The sequence below is a fragment of the Bos grunniens genome, chromosome 2, assembly GCF_055505025.1.
Source record: "Bos grunniens cultivar Pamir isolate PY7600 chromosome 2, Bosgru_T2T1.0, whole genome shotgun sequence".
Classification (NCBI taxonomy): domain Eukaryota; kingdom Metazoa; phylum Chordata; class Mammalia; order Artiodactyla; family Bovidae; genus Bos; species Bos grunniens.
In genome coordinates this window covers 130,911,116-130,928,150 of record NC_141166.1, presented here as the reverse complement: position 1 = coordinate 130,928,150, position 17,035 = coordinate 130,911,116, and the positions used below count along the sequence as shown (strand labels likewise).

The following is a 17,035-nucleotide window of genomic DNA, read 5'->3' as shown; positions in this document are numbered from 1 at the left end:
AACAACATTTATTTCTCCCACTTATTCCTCCCGCTGGAAGCAGGAAGTCCTATATCAAAGTATTGGCAGATTTGGTTTCACCCAAGGCCTCTCTCCTAAACTTGTAGAGAGCTGTCTCTCTCTGTGTCCTCACATGGCCCTTTGTCTTGGAGTCTTTCCTCTTCTTATAAAGACACCAGTCCTGTTAGATAAGGCCTCACCCTTAAAACCTCATTTAATCCTCAGTTCAGTTCAGTTGCTCAGTCGTGTCCGACTCTTTGCGACCCCATGAATTGCAGCACGCCAGGCCTCCCTGTCCATCACTAACTCCCGGAGTTCACTCAGACTCACGTTCATTGAGCTGGTGATGCCATCCAGCCATCTCATCCTCTGTCGTCCCCTTCTCCTCCTGCCCCCAATCCCTCCCAGCATCACAGTCTTTTCCAATGAGTCAGCTCTTCGCATGAGGTGGCCAAAGTACTGGAGTTTCAGCTTCAGCATCATTCCCTCCAAAGAAATCCCAGGGCTGATCTCCTTTAGAATGGACTGGTTGGATCTCCTTGCAGTCCAAGGGACTCTCAAGAGTCTTCTCCAACACCACCGTTCAAAAGCATCAATTCTTCGGCACTCAGCTTTCTTCACAGTCCAACTCTCACATCCATACATGACCACAGGAAAAACCATAGCCTTGACTAGATGGACCTTTGTCGGCAAAGTAATGTCTCTGCTTTTGAATATGCTATCTAGGTTGGTCATAACTTTCCTTCCAAGGAGTAAGTGTCTTTTAATTTCATGGCTGCAATCACTATCTGCAGTGATTTTGGAGCCCCCAAAAATGAAGTCTGCCACTGTTTCCGCTGTTTCCCCATCTATTTCCCATGAAGTAATGGGACCAGATGCCATGATTTTCGTTTTTTGAATGTTGAGCTTTAAGCCAACTCTTTCACTCTCCACTTTCACTTTCATCAAGAGGCTTTTTAGTTCCTCTGCACTTTCTGCCATAAGGGTAGTGTCATCGGCATATTTGAGGTTATTGATATTTCTCCCGGCAATCTTGATTCCAGCTTGTGCTTCCTATAGCCCAGTGTTTCTCATGATGTACTCTTCACATAAGGTAAATAAACAGGGTGACAATATACAGCCTTGACGAACTCCTTTTCCTATTTGGAACCAGTCTGTTGTTTCATGTCCAGTTCTAACAGTTGCTTCCTGACTTGCATACAGGTTTCTCAAGAGGCAGGTCAGGTGGTCTGGTATTCCCATCTCTTTCAGAATTTTCCACAGTTTCTTGTGATCCACACAGTCAAAGGCTTTGGCATAGTCAATAAAGCAGAAGTAGATGTTTTTCTGGAACTCTCTTGCTTTTTTGATGATCCAGCAGATGTTGGCAATTTGATCTCTGGTTCCTCTGCCTTTTCTAAAACCAGCTTGAACATCTGGAAGTTCACGGTTCACGTATTGCTGAAGCCTGGCTTGGAGAGTTTTAAGCATTACTTTACTAGCGTGTGAGATGAGTGCAATTGTGCGGTAGTTTGAGCATTCTTTAATCTTAGTTACCTCTTTAGAGTCCCCTTCTCCATATTGTCACATTGTGGTGCTAGGACGTCAGCTTAAGATTATGGGACACAGTTTGGGATACAATTCAGTCCATCACATCAATGTTGTCTAAAGCTGTCAGAGCTAAGGAAACATTTGTAGTGGGGAGCGGATAGTCTAAGATGAGGCCGAGGTACAGCAGCATGTGCAGGCCCAAGGGAAGGAAAGCCAGCAGAGGCACTAGAAGGAAGCAGCCACTGAGGCAAGGGGTGGGGAGTACGTGGGCTCTGGACCAGATGAAAGTGCTTCAGGATAGAGGTGTTTTTGCTTGGACAGAGTGCTCCTGAAGTTTGGGGGTAAGTAGGAATGAACACTGAGGAACAGAAAGATGACCAAAGTGCCTGGGGGTTAGTGAGTGAGTGGTAAGAGATGTAACTGAGAAAGTGATAAGGGGTGTTGAAGACTGATAAAGGTGTTAGTTTTAATCTAAAATAAATGGGCAGTCATGGAAGACTTTTAAGCAATAGAATACAAGACTCATCAAAATTTGTGTTATTAAGATAATTTAAAAAATTCAATCAGACAAGAGCATTAAAAAAAGATTTGTGTTATTAAAAAGATCACTGGCTGTTGTGCAGAGAACTGTCTAGAGGAGGAAACAACAGATCATAGTTGTTGGTGGAGGGTTGAGGGGGTGGTACAGGGGGAGATCTGTGTCTGGGTAGTTGTACCCTTTATTGGGGTGGGTGATACTGGATGACGGTGTTGGTGGGGGTAGGCAGGGGTTATGAATTCAACTTTAGACCTATGTTGTTTGAGATGTTAAGAGATATTTCTATTTACAGTAACATGCCACTGATTCTTTCAAGTCTAGGAACTTTTTGGCAAGTGGACCTGAAAGGAATTTGAATGCTTGTATTTTTATCTCAACTTAACTAATTGAAGCGATTTTGAAATAGCTTTTAAACCTAGAGAGTCAAACTTGTTTAGGAAGCTCTTAAACACCAAAAAGTAGTACATTGACAAATATTTGCATATCTGCTCTTTTTAGTTGTTGCCAGTAGAGAGAATAAGGGAATTTTTAAAATACTCATGGTTAAGAAAAGAATAGGTGCAATTTCTGTTGATTAGGTATAAACTTGTTCATTTATTAGAACTAATGGTTATCACATCACTTTAAGTATCTTGAATATTAGATATTTGACTGTTTAGAAATTGATTAAATGGTAATAATAATTTATCACATAATAGCCACAGATTACATTTTTTTCTGTGCTAAATCATTTGGACAGGAAATATTTGTTTTCAGTGTTTACCTATATTGGAGATTCTTAAAAAGTAGTAGTTGAGATAAGAAATTTAGGTAATAGTTATCAAGTACTTACATGTAAATACTGTGTCATCAAACCCTTTATTGTCTTCTATAGAAATGAAACATGAAAATTTTGAAAGATATCCCAATTAAGTTAGCACAATTTATAGCAAGTCTTTTGTGATATTGGTTGTGTTGTATGTGTTACGTTATAGTACCATGGTATAGTAATAATATTTTTAAATATAGATTCAGACTCCAGAGAAGAATGGCTCTTTGATATAAAGTAAGAGAGCTGCAGTTATCTCTTTCATTTGAATCATTATCTCTTCTTGTTTTTAATTACAGGGCTATTCCCTGATGTGGGTGGAGGTTATTTCTTGCCACGACTTCAAGGAAAACTTGGGTACTTCCTTGCATTAACAGGATTCAGGCTGAAAGGAAGAGATGTGTACACAGCAGGAATTGCTACACACTTCGTAGATTTTGAAAAGGTATTTACTTGGATGGCTGCACTTTGTGTTGTCGGAATAACTCATATTCCATGGGGTATAAGTGTTTGGGATAACAGGCTTTTGGCAAATGTGGGTCTGAATCCTGCATCTGCCCTTAAAGCTGTGTGACCTTGGGGAACGTGCTTAAGCTCTTCAATCCTCAGTTTTCTCATATGCAAAATAGAGATAATTATATCTAGATCCAGGGCTGTTTTGCCTGGTACCTCCAGTGAGTATCTTTTAATGAATAATTATAGTCTGTGTGAAAAAAAAAAGTAATATTTTAAGAAAGTCTAATATATAAAATCTGAATTTATAGAAGAAGAAGGCTAAATGCTGAAGAATTGATGCTTTTGAACTGTGATACTGGAGAAGACTCTTGAGAGTTCCTTGGATAACAAGGAGATCAAACAAGGCAGTCCTAAAGGAAATCAACCCTGAATATTCATTGGAAGGATTGATGCTAAAGCTGAAGCTCCAATACTTTGGCCACCTGATATGAAGAGCCAACTCATTGGAAAAGATCCTGATGCTGGGAAAGATTGAGGGCAGGAGGAAAAGGATTTCTGATCTTGAGGGCAGGATGTTAGGGGATAGGGGAGGGAATGTTATTAAAATGTATGAAAGTATACAAAGTTGAAGGTTGTCCCTGTAACACTGACATGAGGGCCTTTCATCACATTTGCCTGAATTTTCAGATCTTTACGGGCATCTTCAGTCACATTGAGTAGGTGGCTGTCGCATTCTTCCCTGAGCTATAACAGGGAGCAAACAGGGGCACTCTGTTACCTACTCTGGAGGGACACTCTTGACTATAGTGGCATTTGGTTAAGGCTGGTGGGGGCAACTGATCCACAACCCTTCCTTTTTTTGTCAGTCTGCCCAGTAATCTCTGCAGTGCATAGGCTACCATTTACGGGGCCTGAAACAGTTAATAGAAATGAGTAGTACCCATTGAGAATGGAGCTAGAGGTAAAAGAGAGAAAAAACCACCTGTATCATCTGACAGAGTAAAGTATGATAAGTCTACAAACAGAATACAAAGAAAGGATTCAATGGACTGAAAGGAGGAAGAGCTTACTTACAAAAAAGGATTGAGAAGATGCAAGAAAGGTTTAACAAGGACCTAGAAGAAATAAAAAAGAGTCAATATATAATGAATAATGCAATAAACGAGATCAGAAACATTCTGGAGGCAACAAATAGTAGAATAACAGAGGCAGACAATAGGATTAGTGAATTAGAAGATAGAATGGTAGAAATAAAGGAATCAGAGAGGAAAAAAGAAAAATGAATTAAAAGAAATGAGGACAATCTCAGAGACCTCCAGGACAATATTAAACGCTCCAACATTCGAATCATAGGAGTCCCAGAAGAAGAAGACAAAAAAAAAAAGACCGCAAGAAAATACTTGAGGAGATAATAGTTCAAAACTTCCCTAAAATGGGGAAGGAAATAATCACTCAAGTCCAAGAAACCCAGAGAGTCCCAAACAGGATAAACCCAAAGCGAAACGCTCCAAGACACATATTAATCAAATTAACAAAGATCAAACACAAAGAACAAATATTAAAAGCAGCAAGGGAAAAACAACAAATAACACACAAGGGAATTCCCATAAGGATAACAGCTGATCTTTCAATAGAAACTCTTCAAGCCAGGAGGGAATGGCAAGACATACTTAAAGTGATGAAAGAAAATAACCTACAGCCCAGATTATTGTACCCAGCAAGGATCTCATTCAAATATGAAGGAGAAATCAAAAGCTTTATAAAAAAGGACTGAAAGTTTTCTCCTATAGGTTGCAGTTCAACTTGAATCTTAACAGGTCAACTGGGCCTTAAGACAGGAGAAGGTTTTCTGGATAGAGGAAGCTGTAGTGAGCAAGCCTGTAGGGTAGAAAAGCATTAGCTTTGTTTTAGAAACCTTGGAATATGGAATGAAGCAGGGTAAAGACTAATAGAGTTTTGCCAAGAAAATGCACTGGTGATAACAAACACTCTCTTCCAACAACACAAGAGAAGACTCTATACATGGACATCATCAGATGGTCAACACAGAAATCAGATTGATTATATTCTTTGCAGCCAAAGATGGAGAAGCTCTATACAGTCAGCAAAAACAAGACCAGGAGCTGACTGTGGCTCAGATCATGAACTCCTTATTGCCAAATTCAGACTTAAATTGAAGAAAGTAGGGAAAACCACTAGACCATTCAGGTATGACCTAAATCAAATCCCTTATGATTATACAATGGAAGTGAGAAATAGATTTAAGGGCCTGGATCTGATAGATAGAGGGCCTGATGAACTATGGAATGAGGTTCGTGACATTGTACAGGAGACAGGGATCAAGACCATCCCCATGGAAAAGAAATGCAAAAAAGCAAAGTGGCTGTCTGGGAAGGCCTTGCAAATAGCTGTGAAAAGAAGAGAAGCAAAAAGCAAAGGAGAAAAGGAAAGATATAAACATCTGAATGCAGAGTTCCAAAGAATAGCAAGAAGAGATAAGAAAGCCTTCTTCAGTGATCAATGCAAAGAAATAGAGGAAAACAACAGAATGGGAAAGACTAGAGATCTCTTCAAGAAAATCAGAGATACCAAAGGAACATTTCATGCAAAGATGGGCTCGATAAAGGACAGAAATGGTATGGACCTAACAGAAGCAGAAGATATTAAGAAGAGATGGCAAGAATACACAGAAGAACTGTACAAAGAAGATCTTCACGACCCAGATAATCACAATGGTGTGATCACTGACCTAGAGCCAGACATCCTGGAATGTGAAGTCAAGTGGGCCTTAGAAAGCATCACTACGAACAAAGCAAGTGGAGGTGATGGAATTCCAGTGGAGCTCTTTCAAATCCTGAAAGATGATGCTGTGAAAGTGCTGCACTCAATATGCCAGCAAATTTGGAAAATTCAGCAGTGGCCACAGGACTGGACAAGGTCAGTTTTCATTCCAATCCCAAAGAAAGGCAATGCCAAAGAATGCTCAAACTACCACACGATTGCACTCATCTCACACGCTAGTAAAGTAATGCTCAAAATTCTCCAAGCCAGGCTTCAGCAATATGTGAACTGTGAACTTCCTGATGTTCAAGCTGGTGTTAGAAAAGGCAGAGGAACCAGAGATCAAATTGCCAACATCCACTGGATCATGGAAAAAGCAAGAGAGTTCCAGAAAAACATCTATTTCTGCTTTATTGACTATGCCAAAGCCTTTGACTGTGTGGATCACAGTAAGCTGTGGAAAATTCTGAAAGAGATGGGAATACCAGACCACCTGACCTGCCTCTTGAGAAACCTGTATGCAGGTCAGGAAGCAACAGTTAGAACTGGACATGAAACAACAGACTGGTTCCAAATAGGAAAAGGAGTTCGTCAAGGCTGTATATTGTCACCCTGCTTATTTAACTTATATGCAGAGTACATCAAGAGAAACGCTGGACTGGAAGAAACACAAGCTGGAATCAAGATTGCCGGGAGAAATATCAATAACCTCAGATATGCAGATGACACCACCCTTATGGCAGAAAGTGAAGAGGAACTAAAGAGCCTCTTGATGAAAGTGAAAGTGGAGAGTGAAAAAGTTGGCTTAAAGCTTAACATTCAGAAAATGAAGATCATGGCATCCGGTCCCATCGCTTCATGGGAAATAGATGGGGAAACAGTGGAAACAATGTCAGACTTCATTTTGGGGGGCTCCAAAATCACTGCAGATGGTGACTGCAGCCATGAAATTAAAAGACGCTTACTCCTTGGAAGGAAAGTTATGACCAACCTAGATAGCATATTCAAAAGCAGAGACATTACTTTGTCAACAAAGGTTCGTCTAGTCAAGGCTATGGTTTTTCCTGTGGTCATGTATGGATGTGAGAGTTGGACTGTGAAGAAGGCTGAGCGCCGAAGAATTGATGCTTTTGAACTGTAGTGTTGGAGAAGACACTTGAGAGTCCCTTGGACTGCAAGGAGATCCAACCAGTCCATTCTGAAGGAGATCAGCCCTGGGATTTCTTTGGAAGGAATGATGCTGAAGCTGAAACTCCAGTCCTTTGGCCACCTCATGCGAAGAGTTGACTCATTGGAAAAGACTGTGATGCTGGGAGGGATTGGGGGCAGGAGGAGAAGGGGACGACAGAGGATGAGATGGCTGGATGGCATCACTGACTCGATGGACGTGAGTCTCAGTAACTCCGGGAGTTGGTGATGGACAGGGAGCCCTGGGGTGATGCGATTCATGGGGTCGCAAAGAGTCAGACACGACTGAGCGACTGATCTGATCTGATCTGATCTGAAAAAGTCCATTTGGCTGAGCTTAGGAATAGGTATGTGAGGGATATAGATGGAGAGCTGTTGGAAGATAGAGGGAACAAAAGTACCCACCAAACTGGGACAGTATCTTGAGACCAAAAAAATGAGGCAGGTGTCTCCATATAATCACTGGATCAGTTTATATAGGGTAATGTATTCTCAGGGTGGGATTGGGCAGACAGTGATCTGGCAGCATTCACAGCTGAGGGGCCACTGGGACAGTTTTATAGTTGACCTCTGGGTATGGGGGTGTGTGCTTGGAACAGGACGTGCATTCCTAAATCAGGATTTATGAATGGTTAACTCATTTCTGGGCTTCCCTGGTGGCTTAGATGTTAAAGAATCTGCCTGCCATGCAGGAGACACAGGTCCTATCCTTGGGTTGGAAAGATCCCTTGGAGAAGGAAACATCTGCCCACTCTAGTATTCTTGCTGGGAAATTCCATGGTGGGCTTCCCGGATGGTGCTGCTGGTAAAGCACCTGCTTGCCATTGAAGGGGATGTAAGACGTGGGTTCCATCCCTGGGTTGGGAAGATCCCTTGGAAGGCATGGCAGCCCACTGCAGTATTCTTGCCTGGAGAATTCCATGGACAGAGGAACCTGGAAGACTACAGTCCATCGGGTCACAAAGAGTCAGACACGACTGGAGCAACTTAGCACACACACAGGAATTCCATGGCATCTCTTGGGCACTGGGGATATGTTAGCCAGAGTCTTTATCATCGTCTGGGGACTTAACAGAGCATGGAGACCACCTGGCCTCAATGATTATTAAATGAGGTCTGTTAACCACAGAGCACTTGATAGAGAAGGGTTACTGCATAGCACAGTCTTGGTAGGGTCAGTGGAAGAGCAGAAGAACCTGTGTGGGCACAAGATGGCATCAGTTATGTTAACAGCTGTCCAAGAGTTAAGTGTGGCTATATTATAGAGCTGTGCATTGACTACAGTAACTGTTAGTCACAAGTGGCAGTTTTTAATTAAAATTGGTTAAAGTAAAATTTATAGTTCAGATCGTTGGTTTGCAGTAGCAGTGCTCAATAGCCAGAGGGAAACAAAGATGAATGTCTCTATTTCTCCTCTTCAGTTTTGTTCATCTTTATCCATTCCTTGCAAGGCAGCATTTGCTTTGTGGGAATGTGTGTGCATGCAACTTCAATGAAAATTGCCTTCATTGACTCAGTGGAAAAGCGAGTGTCATAATTTTAAGACAAGGATTTTTATTAAAGAATAAGATTTCTTAAAAAAAATGGTGTTTCTATGGGTTTTTAAATGTTTTCCTTTTTTTCCACCTGTAGTTGGGCATGCTAGAAGAAGATTTGTTAGCCCTGAAATCTCCTTCAAAAGAAAATATTGCAGATGTCTTAGAAACTTACCATGCAAAGGTAATCTTAACAGTATTCTAACCTCAGATTTTAATTCATGGGAAAGGGGAAGTGACTGAAAAATTAGAAGTTGATGAATATTATAGTTTGTGAATATAAATAAACACATTGGGATTTATTTACTGTAAAACCTGATGGGAGTGTCAGTGTTTCACAGTTGTTAGGATGGCCATCTGAGAAGATGACTTCTTTACCTGCAGCTACATGGCTTGTTTTCTCGTTGCTGGTGAATTTCGGGGCATAGCCTCGTGACTGGCCCTTGCAAGGAAGGGCTTTTTACAACATACTGTGACTTTTCTATAATGTAGGTTCAATGTAGATACTACTTGTGGAGCTGCTAAAGTGAAACTCTGGTATCCGTCTGAATATAATAATGCAGTACATTGCAGTGTTTTCTTTTAATTGCTTATGTAGTCTACCTTAAGTTTTCTTTTGAGTGCTCAGAATCTATAAACGTGCTACATGACTTCTAGTTAAAAATGATATCAAAAGATTGAATATATGCTCTCTCCTGAACCCCACTAAAATTATAATAAAGGAATAGAAAAGGCAGGAATCCACAAAGAGAAGGAGAACAGAAGAGGAGACAGTGGCAGGTATGAGATGTCACTATTCTGGAAGCTTGAAAGTGGAAGGATGAGGGCAGCTACTTATCCTTCAATGCGGGAAGCCAATAAGCAAACCAGTTCTTGCTGTAGACTCTTTGTAGGTATCAGGGCCTCTGACAGGGCCTCGCTGGCTAAGGGCAGGGTAGATGAGGTATTCTACTGAAAAGATGAAGAACATATTAAATGGGAAGAATGCTGGCCTTTTTTTCCTGGTTGGCTCCTAGAATTCTTACATACCATCTATCTTAGTTTGGGCAGCCATAACAAAATTGCTGTAGACCTGTGGCTTAAACAACAGAAGTTTCTCAGGGTTTTGGGGGTTGGCAAGTCCATGATCAAGGTGCCAGCTGATCAGGTTCCTGGTGAGGGCCCTCTTCCTGTTCTGCAGATGAACGCCTTCCTGCTGTATCCTCACACAGCAGAGAGAAAGTGAGCTCTCTGAGGGCTCTGTGTATAAGGGCACTAATCCCATCCCGAGGGCTCCATCCTCTTGACTTAGATACCTCCCATAGGCCTCACCCCCCAAATACCATCACATTGGAGTTAGGGTTTCAATGTGAATTTAGTGGGGACACAAACATTTAGTCCATAGCACCATCCCACTCCCAAGCATTTCATTAGAAGGAAAAGAAAACGTGTGGCTATTGACATTCGAGGACCCCTCTAATGAAAGAAACATTCAGGCCTTTGTGTGATCATCTCATAATGTATAGATAATTGACACTTCTATAATTGCAATTGACATTACAGAGCTTCTAAATTTTAGTACTTCACACAGAAAAACAAGGATTGTCAGGCATTAAAAACCAGAGATTGGCCAAAAAAGGTACTCGAAGGGAGTAGACAGTGCAAGGAGAAGGAAACTAAACAATTATAGATTTGGCTGTGTTTGTTTTTTTTTTTTTGATCTTCAGATAAGAGGAAAATATTTTATCTGTGAAATAAGAACAGTTGTTACTAAGAGAAATAGTTAAAGAATAAAAAAGATATTTAAAATATGACAGTGAAAGGGAGAAAAAAAACCCACAATCGATTAGACTAAAATTGGTAGATGAGGAAAACTCTAAGAGGATAATAAGATGAAAAATGAAGAGAAAGGAAAATTATTCCAGGAGGTCCAATATCTTAACTGTCAGGAATTTGTTATAGAGGATAGGAAATATTTAGAGAAATAGAAGGCAATGGCACCCCACTCCAGTACTCTTGCCTGGAAAATCCCATGGGCAGAGGAGCCTGGTGGGCTGCAGTCTATGGGGTCGTGAAGAGTCCAGCACGACTGAGCGACTTCACTTTCACTTTTCACTTTCATGCATTGGAGAAGGAAATGGCAACCCACTCCAGTGTACTTGCCTGGAGAATCCCAGGGACGGGGGAACCTGGTGGGCTGCCGTCTGTGGGGTCGCACAGAGTCAGACACGACTGAAGTGACTTAGCAGCAGCAGCAGCACCCTAAAATTACCCAGAACTGAAAAACATGAGTAGAGATTCAGGGCCTTGAACACTTAATGCTGTGAATATGAATGCAAGCATGTGAGGGTTTCATCGGAGTTTGTCAAAGCATTTGACAGTCTCTTATGTTGTCAAGTTGGATAAATGAGGGATGGATCATAGTGTGTGGAGGCTGAAGGGCCTTACCAGAGAGTTCTGATAAGTGTGTAGCTGTTGGTCTGTAAGTAAAGTCATCTTGGCCTTATTCAGTGTTTTGTTTTGTTTTTTGTTTTTTTTTCAGTTATTTGGATAAGAATGTTGATGGCATTTTGATCAGATTGATTTGAAACTAAGAAAATAAGTTAGGTAAACATGTGGGCGGAAAAAAAAATACTTCCAGTTCAGAGTAATATGTTTAATAGTAAAAATATGAAATTTGATCAGTGGGTGGGGAACATCCCGTGTGTTCCCTCTATTCTCTCACCACCGCGTGTTCACGACACGCTGACGCAGATGTGTTTGCTTTCCACATATTAGGCGGTCCTCCACAACACCAGCGGGGCATCTTATGACTCATTGCAGTGCCAATGCTACCCACCTGAGATTACTGTCAGATCACACAACTCACGGGCCCGGACCCACACGATGGGCCGTCCTTCAGACTCCAGTTACAAATCTCAGGTTGTCACCTGTACCTGTCACTGACTGGCAGCAAACTGGGGTGCTCATGATCCCCTCCTCGGCTTTGAGAATTTGCTAGAGTGACTCATAGAATTCAGGGACACACATAACATTTTTTGGTTTATTATAAAGCACACAGTGAAGGGTATGAATGCACAGCTCAGTGGACATATGCATTGGGTGAGATCCAGAAGGGCCCCACGCCCAGGAGCTCTGTCCCCATGAAGCTGGGGTGAACCACTCTCCCTGCGTGTTCATCACCGTGGAAGCTTTCCAGACCCCGTCCTTTGGAGTTTTTCGGAGGCTTCCCTATGTACAGACAGTTGATTAAATCATTGCCCACTAGTGATCAGACTCAATTTCCAGTCCCTTTCCCTTCACTGGCGATGGAGAAGGGGGAGGTGTGGGAGAGAGTGGACAGTGAGCGATGAGACTCAGAGTTCCCTTGGTCGGTTTCCCTGGCACCTGGGGGCTTTCCTCAGGAACATAAACAGAGGTATGATTGAAGAGGGCTTGTGAATAACAGAAGACACCCGTTTCACCTTCATGTCAGGAACGGAGGACAAAAGACCACATATTATAACAAAAGATTCTCCACTTAGGGATTTCCATGGGTTTTGGGAACTGTGAGCCTGGAACAAATGCCCAAATATATGGGTGAAGACCAGATACATGTTTTTTATTTTAAATCACAATGTCACAATAGAGTTAATTGAATTTCAGTCCAGGGTACCAAATTCATAAGTACAGGATGGAAGAAATGTAGCCTACAACAGCACCAGTTTAAAAAAAGTCTTAACTGTTCAGTGGAAACCAGTAGCGTAATAAGACTGCCCCTAAACTAAGCCAGAGTTGTTGCAGGAAGGGGGACCCCTTCCAGGGCCTGAGAGTGGGCTCTTGTCTAACACTCAGAAATGAATTTCTGAGGAGACGCACGTGCTGACAAAGCAAGAGATTTTACTGGCAAGGGGTGCCCGGACAGAGAGCAGTAGGGTAAAGGAACCCAGAACGGCTCTGCCTCGTGGCTTTATGGTATGGGACTAGTTTCTGGGTTGTCTTTGGTCAGACTCTCTGATTCAGAGTCCTTCCTGGTGGTGTGCACATCGCTCAGCCAAGGTGGATGCCAGTGAGCAGGCTTCTGGGGGATGGTAGGACACGTGGCATCTCCTTGTGATCTCTTCTGAACTCTTCTGGTTGGTAGTAACTTACTAGTTCTGTGTTCCTTGCTAGGACCTCCTGTCCTAAAACATCTCACGCACATGGTTACTATGGCGCCTAGGCAGGGTGGGCGGTCCCAGTCAGCGCGCTCCCCCTAACAGTTAGTCCTGTTACATAAAGCGTTGTTTGCAAAACAAGCAAGGTGTGCAGAGCCTTGTTGCACTGCGCTATGATTCAGCCACACCTGCAGCTAAGGCGCTGGACCACACTTGGAGAACAAACTGGGACTTGGACATAGGCAGCTCTGGAGTGTAAGGGACTCAAAACTGCACTGTGCAAGAAGAGCAACTCAGGGGCATTAACTAGAACTATAAACAGGAGAGGGTGGATTTTTGGTCCAGAATTTTTTTTTAATGCTAATTATAGTTTTTCACGCACTCCTGAGTTCCTTTCTGAGGTAGTGTTTTTTCCCCTGGCGGTCAATGCTGTGGGGATATCAGAGATGTGGTAGGAATTTCTGTATCAGAAATTGGGGCAGGATGACTTCTCAGGTCCCTTGCAGTCCTTAAATTCACTGACACACTTTGATGATGACATCATCGTGTATAATGCCTACAAATAAAAATACAAGAACATTATTTTTGCTGTTGATACTTTTATCAAGTATTAGTCCAGAATAATACCTAGTCTGACTTTTGAACATACGGTGGTAGTTATTTATGAGACTGGATGTAATTTTGACCGAAAGTTATAATTTCCCTCAAAATATATCATTAAATATGGTGAAAATTTTAAAGGTTTTACAAAGATTTGTATTACTTCAAATTAATTAAAGGTTTTCTTTTCAAACAGTCAAAGACTGATCAAGACAAGCCTTTTATACTCGAGGAACACATGGACAAAATAAACAGGTACTTAGAGATCTCAATTATATCTGTTCCTTTGGAAAGACTATATTAAATTGAATTTACTGACACTGTAATTGTGCTGTTTGACAATGCACCGAATTCTGAGATCAGGTAACATAGTGTTTTTATTTTCACTTACCTTTGAAAGTGGCTTTGTGCCCACTCTTTCAGGGGGAAATAAATTCATTATATTTAAGTAATCTATCACGTTGTTTCATTTTATCACAAAACATCTTTCTTTTTCTTTAATGGGGAAGAGAGGCTAGAAAATAACAACTTATCTTTTATCTTCGTGAAGTCATCTTTTCTGAAGGTCTTATCAAGCTGTTCAGCAAAAAGTTTTGTGCAGTGTTTGAGAGACTGACTGACTGAAACGTAAGACGAGGAAAACACCACTGGAATAGAAGGCAACTATCTTTATGCTTTAGAAGCATGAGTTTTTTTAATAGTTCAGACATCATTTATGTGTATATAACAGATTCAAGAAAGCAGAAGAGAAAATTTAGGCTATATTCATATTAGTGAAGGTAGATTGCAAACACATACCCAGAGAGGCAGTATTTTATTTCATCATCCTGTGGTATAGGTTGGAAATTTTTTCATTTTTGAAATAAGGTTTAAGGGAAATCTATGTTTAGATTCGTTGCTATCATGGAAAGAAGAAATCGCTTGCATATTGTTGAAGTCATATGTTTCCTTTTTTTAATAGTTGGTTCTCAGCTAATACTGTGGAACAGATTGTTGACAATTTACAGCAAGACGGCTCGTCTTTTGCCCTGGAGCAGCTGAAGGTAATAGACTGTCTCTGCCTGGAGTGTGGTGAACTCGTGACAGAGCAGCCTCTGGGGGTGTCAGAGCTCTGTGCTGGGGGCGTGGCCCACTGCACAGCATTCTTTCTGAGCTCCATTGAGCATCAGAGAGTAGTTCCACAGAGCCTTTACCTAAACTCAGATGCCCTGTCTACCCACTGGATAGTGACAGCAAAGCTAAGCTGTTTTTAGGTTCTTTGAATGGAACAGAGAAGGACTTCATAAGCATGCTTCATCTCCAGTAGTCCTTTTTGTCTTGAGGGAGAAATGTTCAGGGACATTTTTATTAGAAGGGCTAGATTGATGGACAACAGTCACCTTATAATTTATTGCAGTTGTGACATTAAAATGTAAGTTCTGTTAAACTTGCAGCGCGTCAGGATATGGTCTTTTCTTTTTCTTTTCTTTTGTTTTTTAACTTTACAATATTGTATTGGGGAGGATATGGTCTTTTTAGCAGGAAGTTTAATAAGAAAGTGATCCCTTTTAAACCAGCAAGAGGCTCCATCTTCAGCCATAGCTGAGCTCTAAGTGGTGTTCCCCAGTGTTAGTACGCTTTGGTCTTTCTTCAACATGACTCACCTCATGACAGCATGTTTCTGTGTAAATGAGTGCACATTGGATACTGACATTTGTGGAACCGTCATGTGACTGTTAAACTTGGTTTATTTTAGACTTCCAGACAAAGGAAAGAAAAAGTATGTTTCCTTACCCTGAAAAGAAATGGTGGTTTCTCATTATCTGATAGTATTTTTCAATATATAGGTATAGCATTTCAGTTGTCAGATAACGTATTGACAAAAATTTAAGTTAAGTCTTACCTGTAAAGATGAAAACATTGCCTCATTCTTGAGGGAATGTTAATTTGTCACTTAGGATCTTATTTATTATGGGGATTTTATTAACTTTCAAAGTGAAGTTGCTCAGTCGTGTGAGACTCTTTGTGACCCCATGGACTGTAGCCCAGCAGGCTCCTCCATCCATGGAATTTTCCAGGCCAGAGTACTGGAGTGGGTAGCCTTTCCCTTCTCCAGGGGATCTTCCCAACCCAGGGGTTGAACCCAGGTCTCCCACATTACAGGTGGATTCTTTATCAGCTGAACCACAAGGGAAGCCCAAAACAGCCATGCTAAGTCACTTCAGTTGTGTCCGACTCTGTGCGGCCCCACAGACGGCAGCCCACCAGGCTCCCCCGTCCCTGGGGTTCTCCAGGCAAGAACACTGGAGTGGGTTGCCATTTCCTTCTCCAATGCATGAAAGTGAAAAGTGAAAGTGAAGTCGCTCAGTCATGTCCGACTCTTTGCGACCCCATGGACTGCAGCCTACCAGGCTCCTCCATCCATGGGATTTTCCAGGCAAGAGTACTGGAGTGGGGTGCCATTGCCTTCTCCCCAATTCACAAAAGTAATGTTACCATTAACAACTCTCAGGAATGTTTGCATAAATGTAGGTAATCATTTTATATTTCAAGGATTCTGACTTGGAATTTGATTCTCTTGGTTTCAGAGCAACACAGAAGCCAGCCTTCCTGGCCCTGCCTTCCCCTGCCCCCCTGCAATAGCGTTAAGTATGTACTCGGCAGTTTCATTTGAAAGCAGTTACCAGGCAGCATATTCTCTCATAGGCTATATAGCATCACTTTAAGGCAGTACAGAAAAGCAGCTAGCCATATTATTTTAAAACCATTGGCCTACCCCAAAACTGAAGAATGGAACTCAGATCAGTTTTCCTCCCATTCCTCTGGCAGTATGTTTATTCTGCATTCAGAGGAGGCTACTTGGCAAGTCACCTTTCACAGCTAGGGTCAGCACTGACCACTCTCACTGGAAAGACTGATGTTCATTTTTATTCAGTTGACCTGCTCTGGTGAATGAATGTGGCTCCACATATTAGTATCTGCTGGGCATAACATGCTATAGGGATCAAAAATTCCCACTGAGGCTTCCCTGACAGAGTTTAGATATAGGGCTCCTTTTAATTATGTCAACCGGGACACACACCAGAGAACAACCCCGAGGGAGGAGATAGTTGTTAGTGCTTCAGTGACAGGTTTGCAGAGCATGTATTTGAACAAATTTTAAAGAAGATTCTACCTCTGTGTCATTAAACCTCAAAGATTGCTCCTAACCCTGTGGGCTCTTCAGGGATTCCTGTCTTTCTTCTGCAAGCCCTAGTGATCTAGTCTGTGTTGATGTTGGAAGTTGCAAACATCTGCTCTGTCTTAGGGGTTCTTTTCTCTCCAGGACTGTCCATGAGGAAGGACAGGATTCTTTTCAACATACTTGCTTATCATTAAGTAACATAAGGTTTTTCTTTAATCCTTTCTTTAGATTTTTGACTACTGATCACTGTTGGGCTTCCCTTGTGGCTCAGCTGGTAAAGAATCCACCTGCAATGAGGGAGACATGGGTTCACTCCCTGGG

General features: G+C 41.8%; 1 protein-coding gene across 12 annotated transcripts in view; it reads left to right on the top strand.

The window, feature by feature from the left end:
• Window positions 1-17,035, top strand: part of HIBCH (3-hydroxyisobutyryl-CoA hydrolase) — a 124,231-nt gene that overhangs the window by 81,171 nt on the left and 26,025 nt on the right. For all 12 annotated transcript variants that reach the window (XM_086361990.1, XM_086361979.1, XM_086362053.1 and 9 more), the window contains 4 exons: window positions 3,176-3,321; window positions 8,934-9,020; window positions 13,748-13,806; window positions 14,513-14,594. In XM_086361990.1, the coding sequence (XP_086218116.1) occupies window positions 3,176-3,321; window positions 8,934-9,020; window positions 13,748-13,806; window positions 14,513-14,594 (374 nt within the window). The remainder of the gene's footprint in view (window positions 1-3,175; window positions 3,322-8,933; window positions 9,021-13,747; window positions 13,807-14,512; window positions 14,595-17,035) is intronic.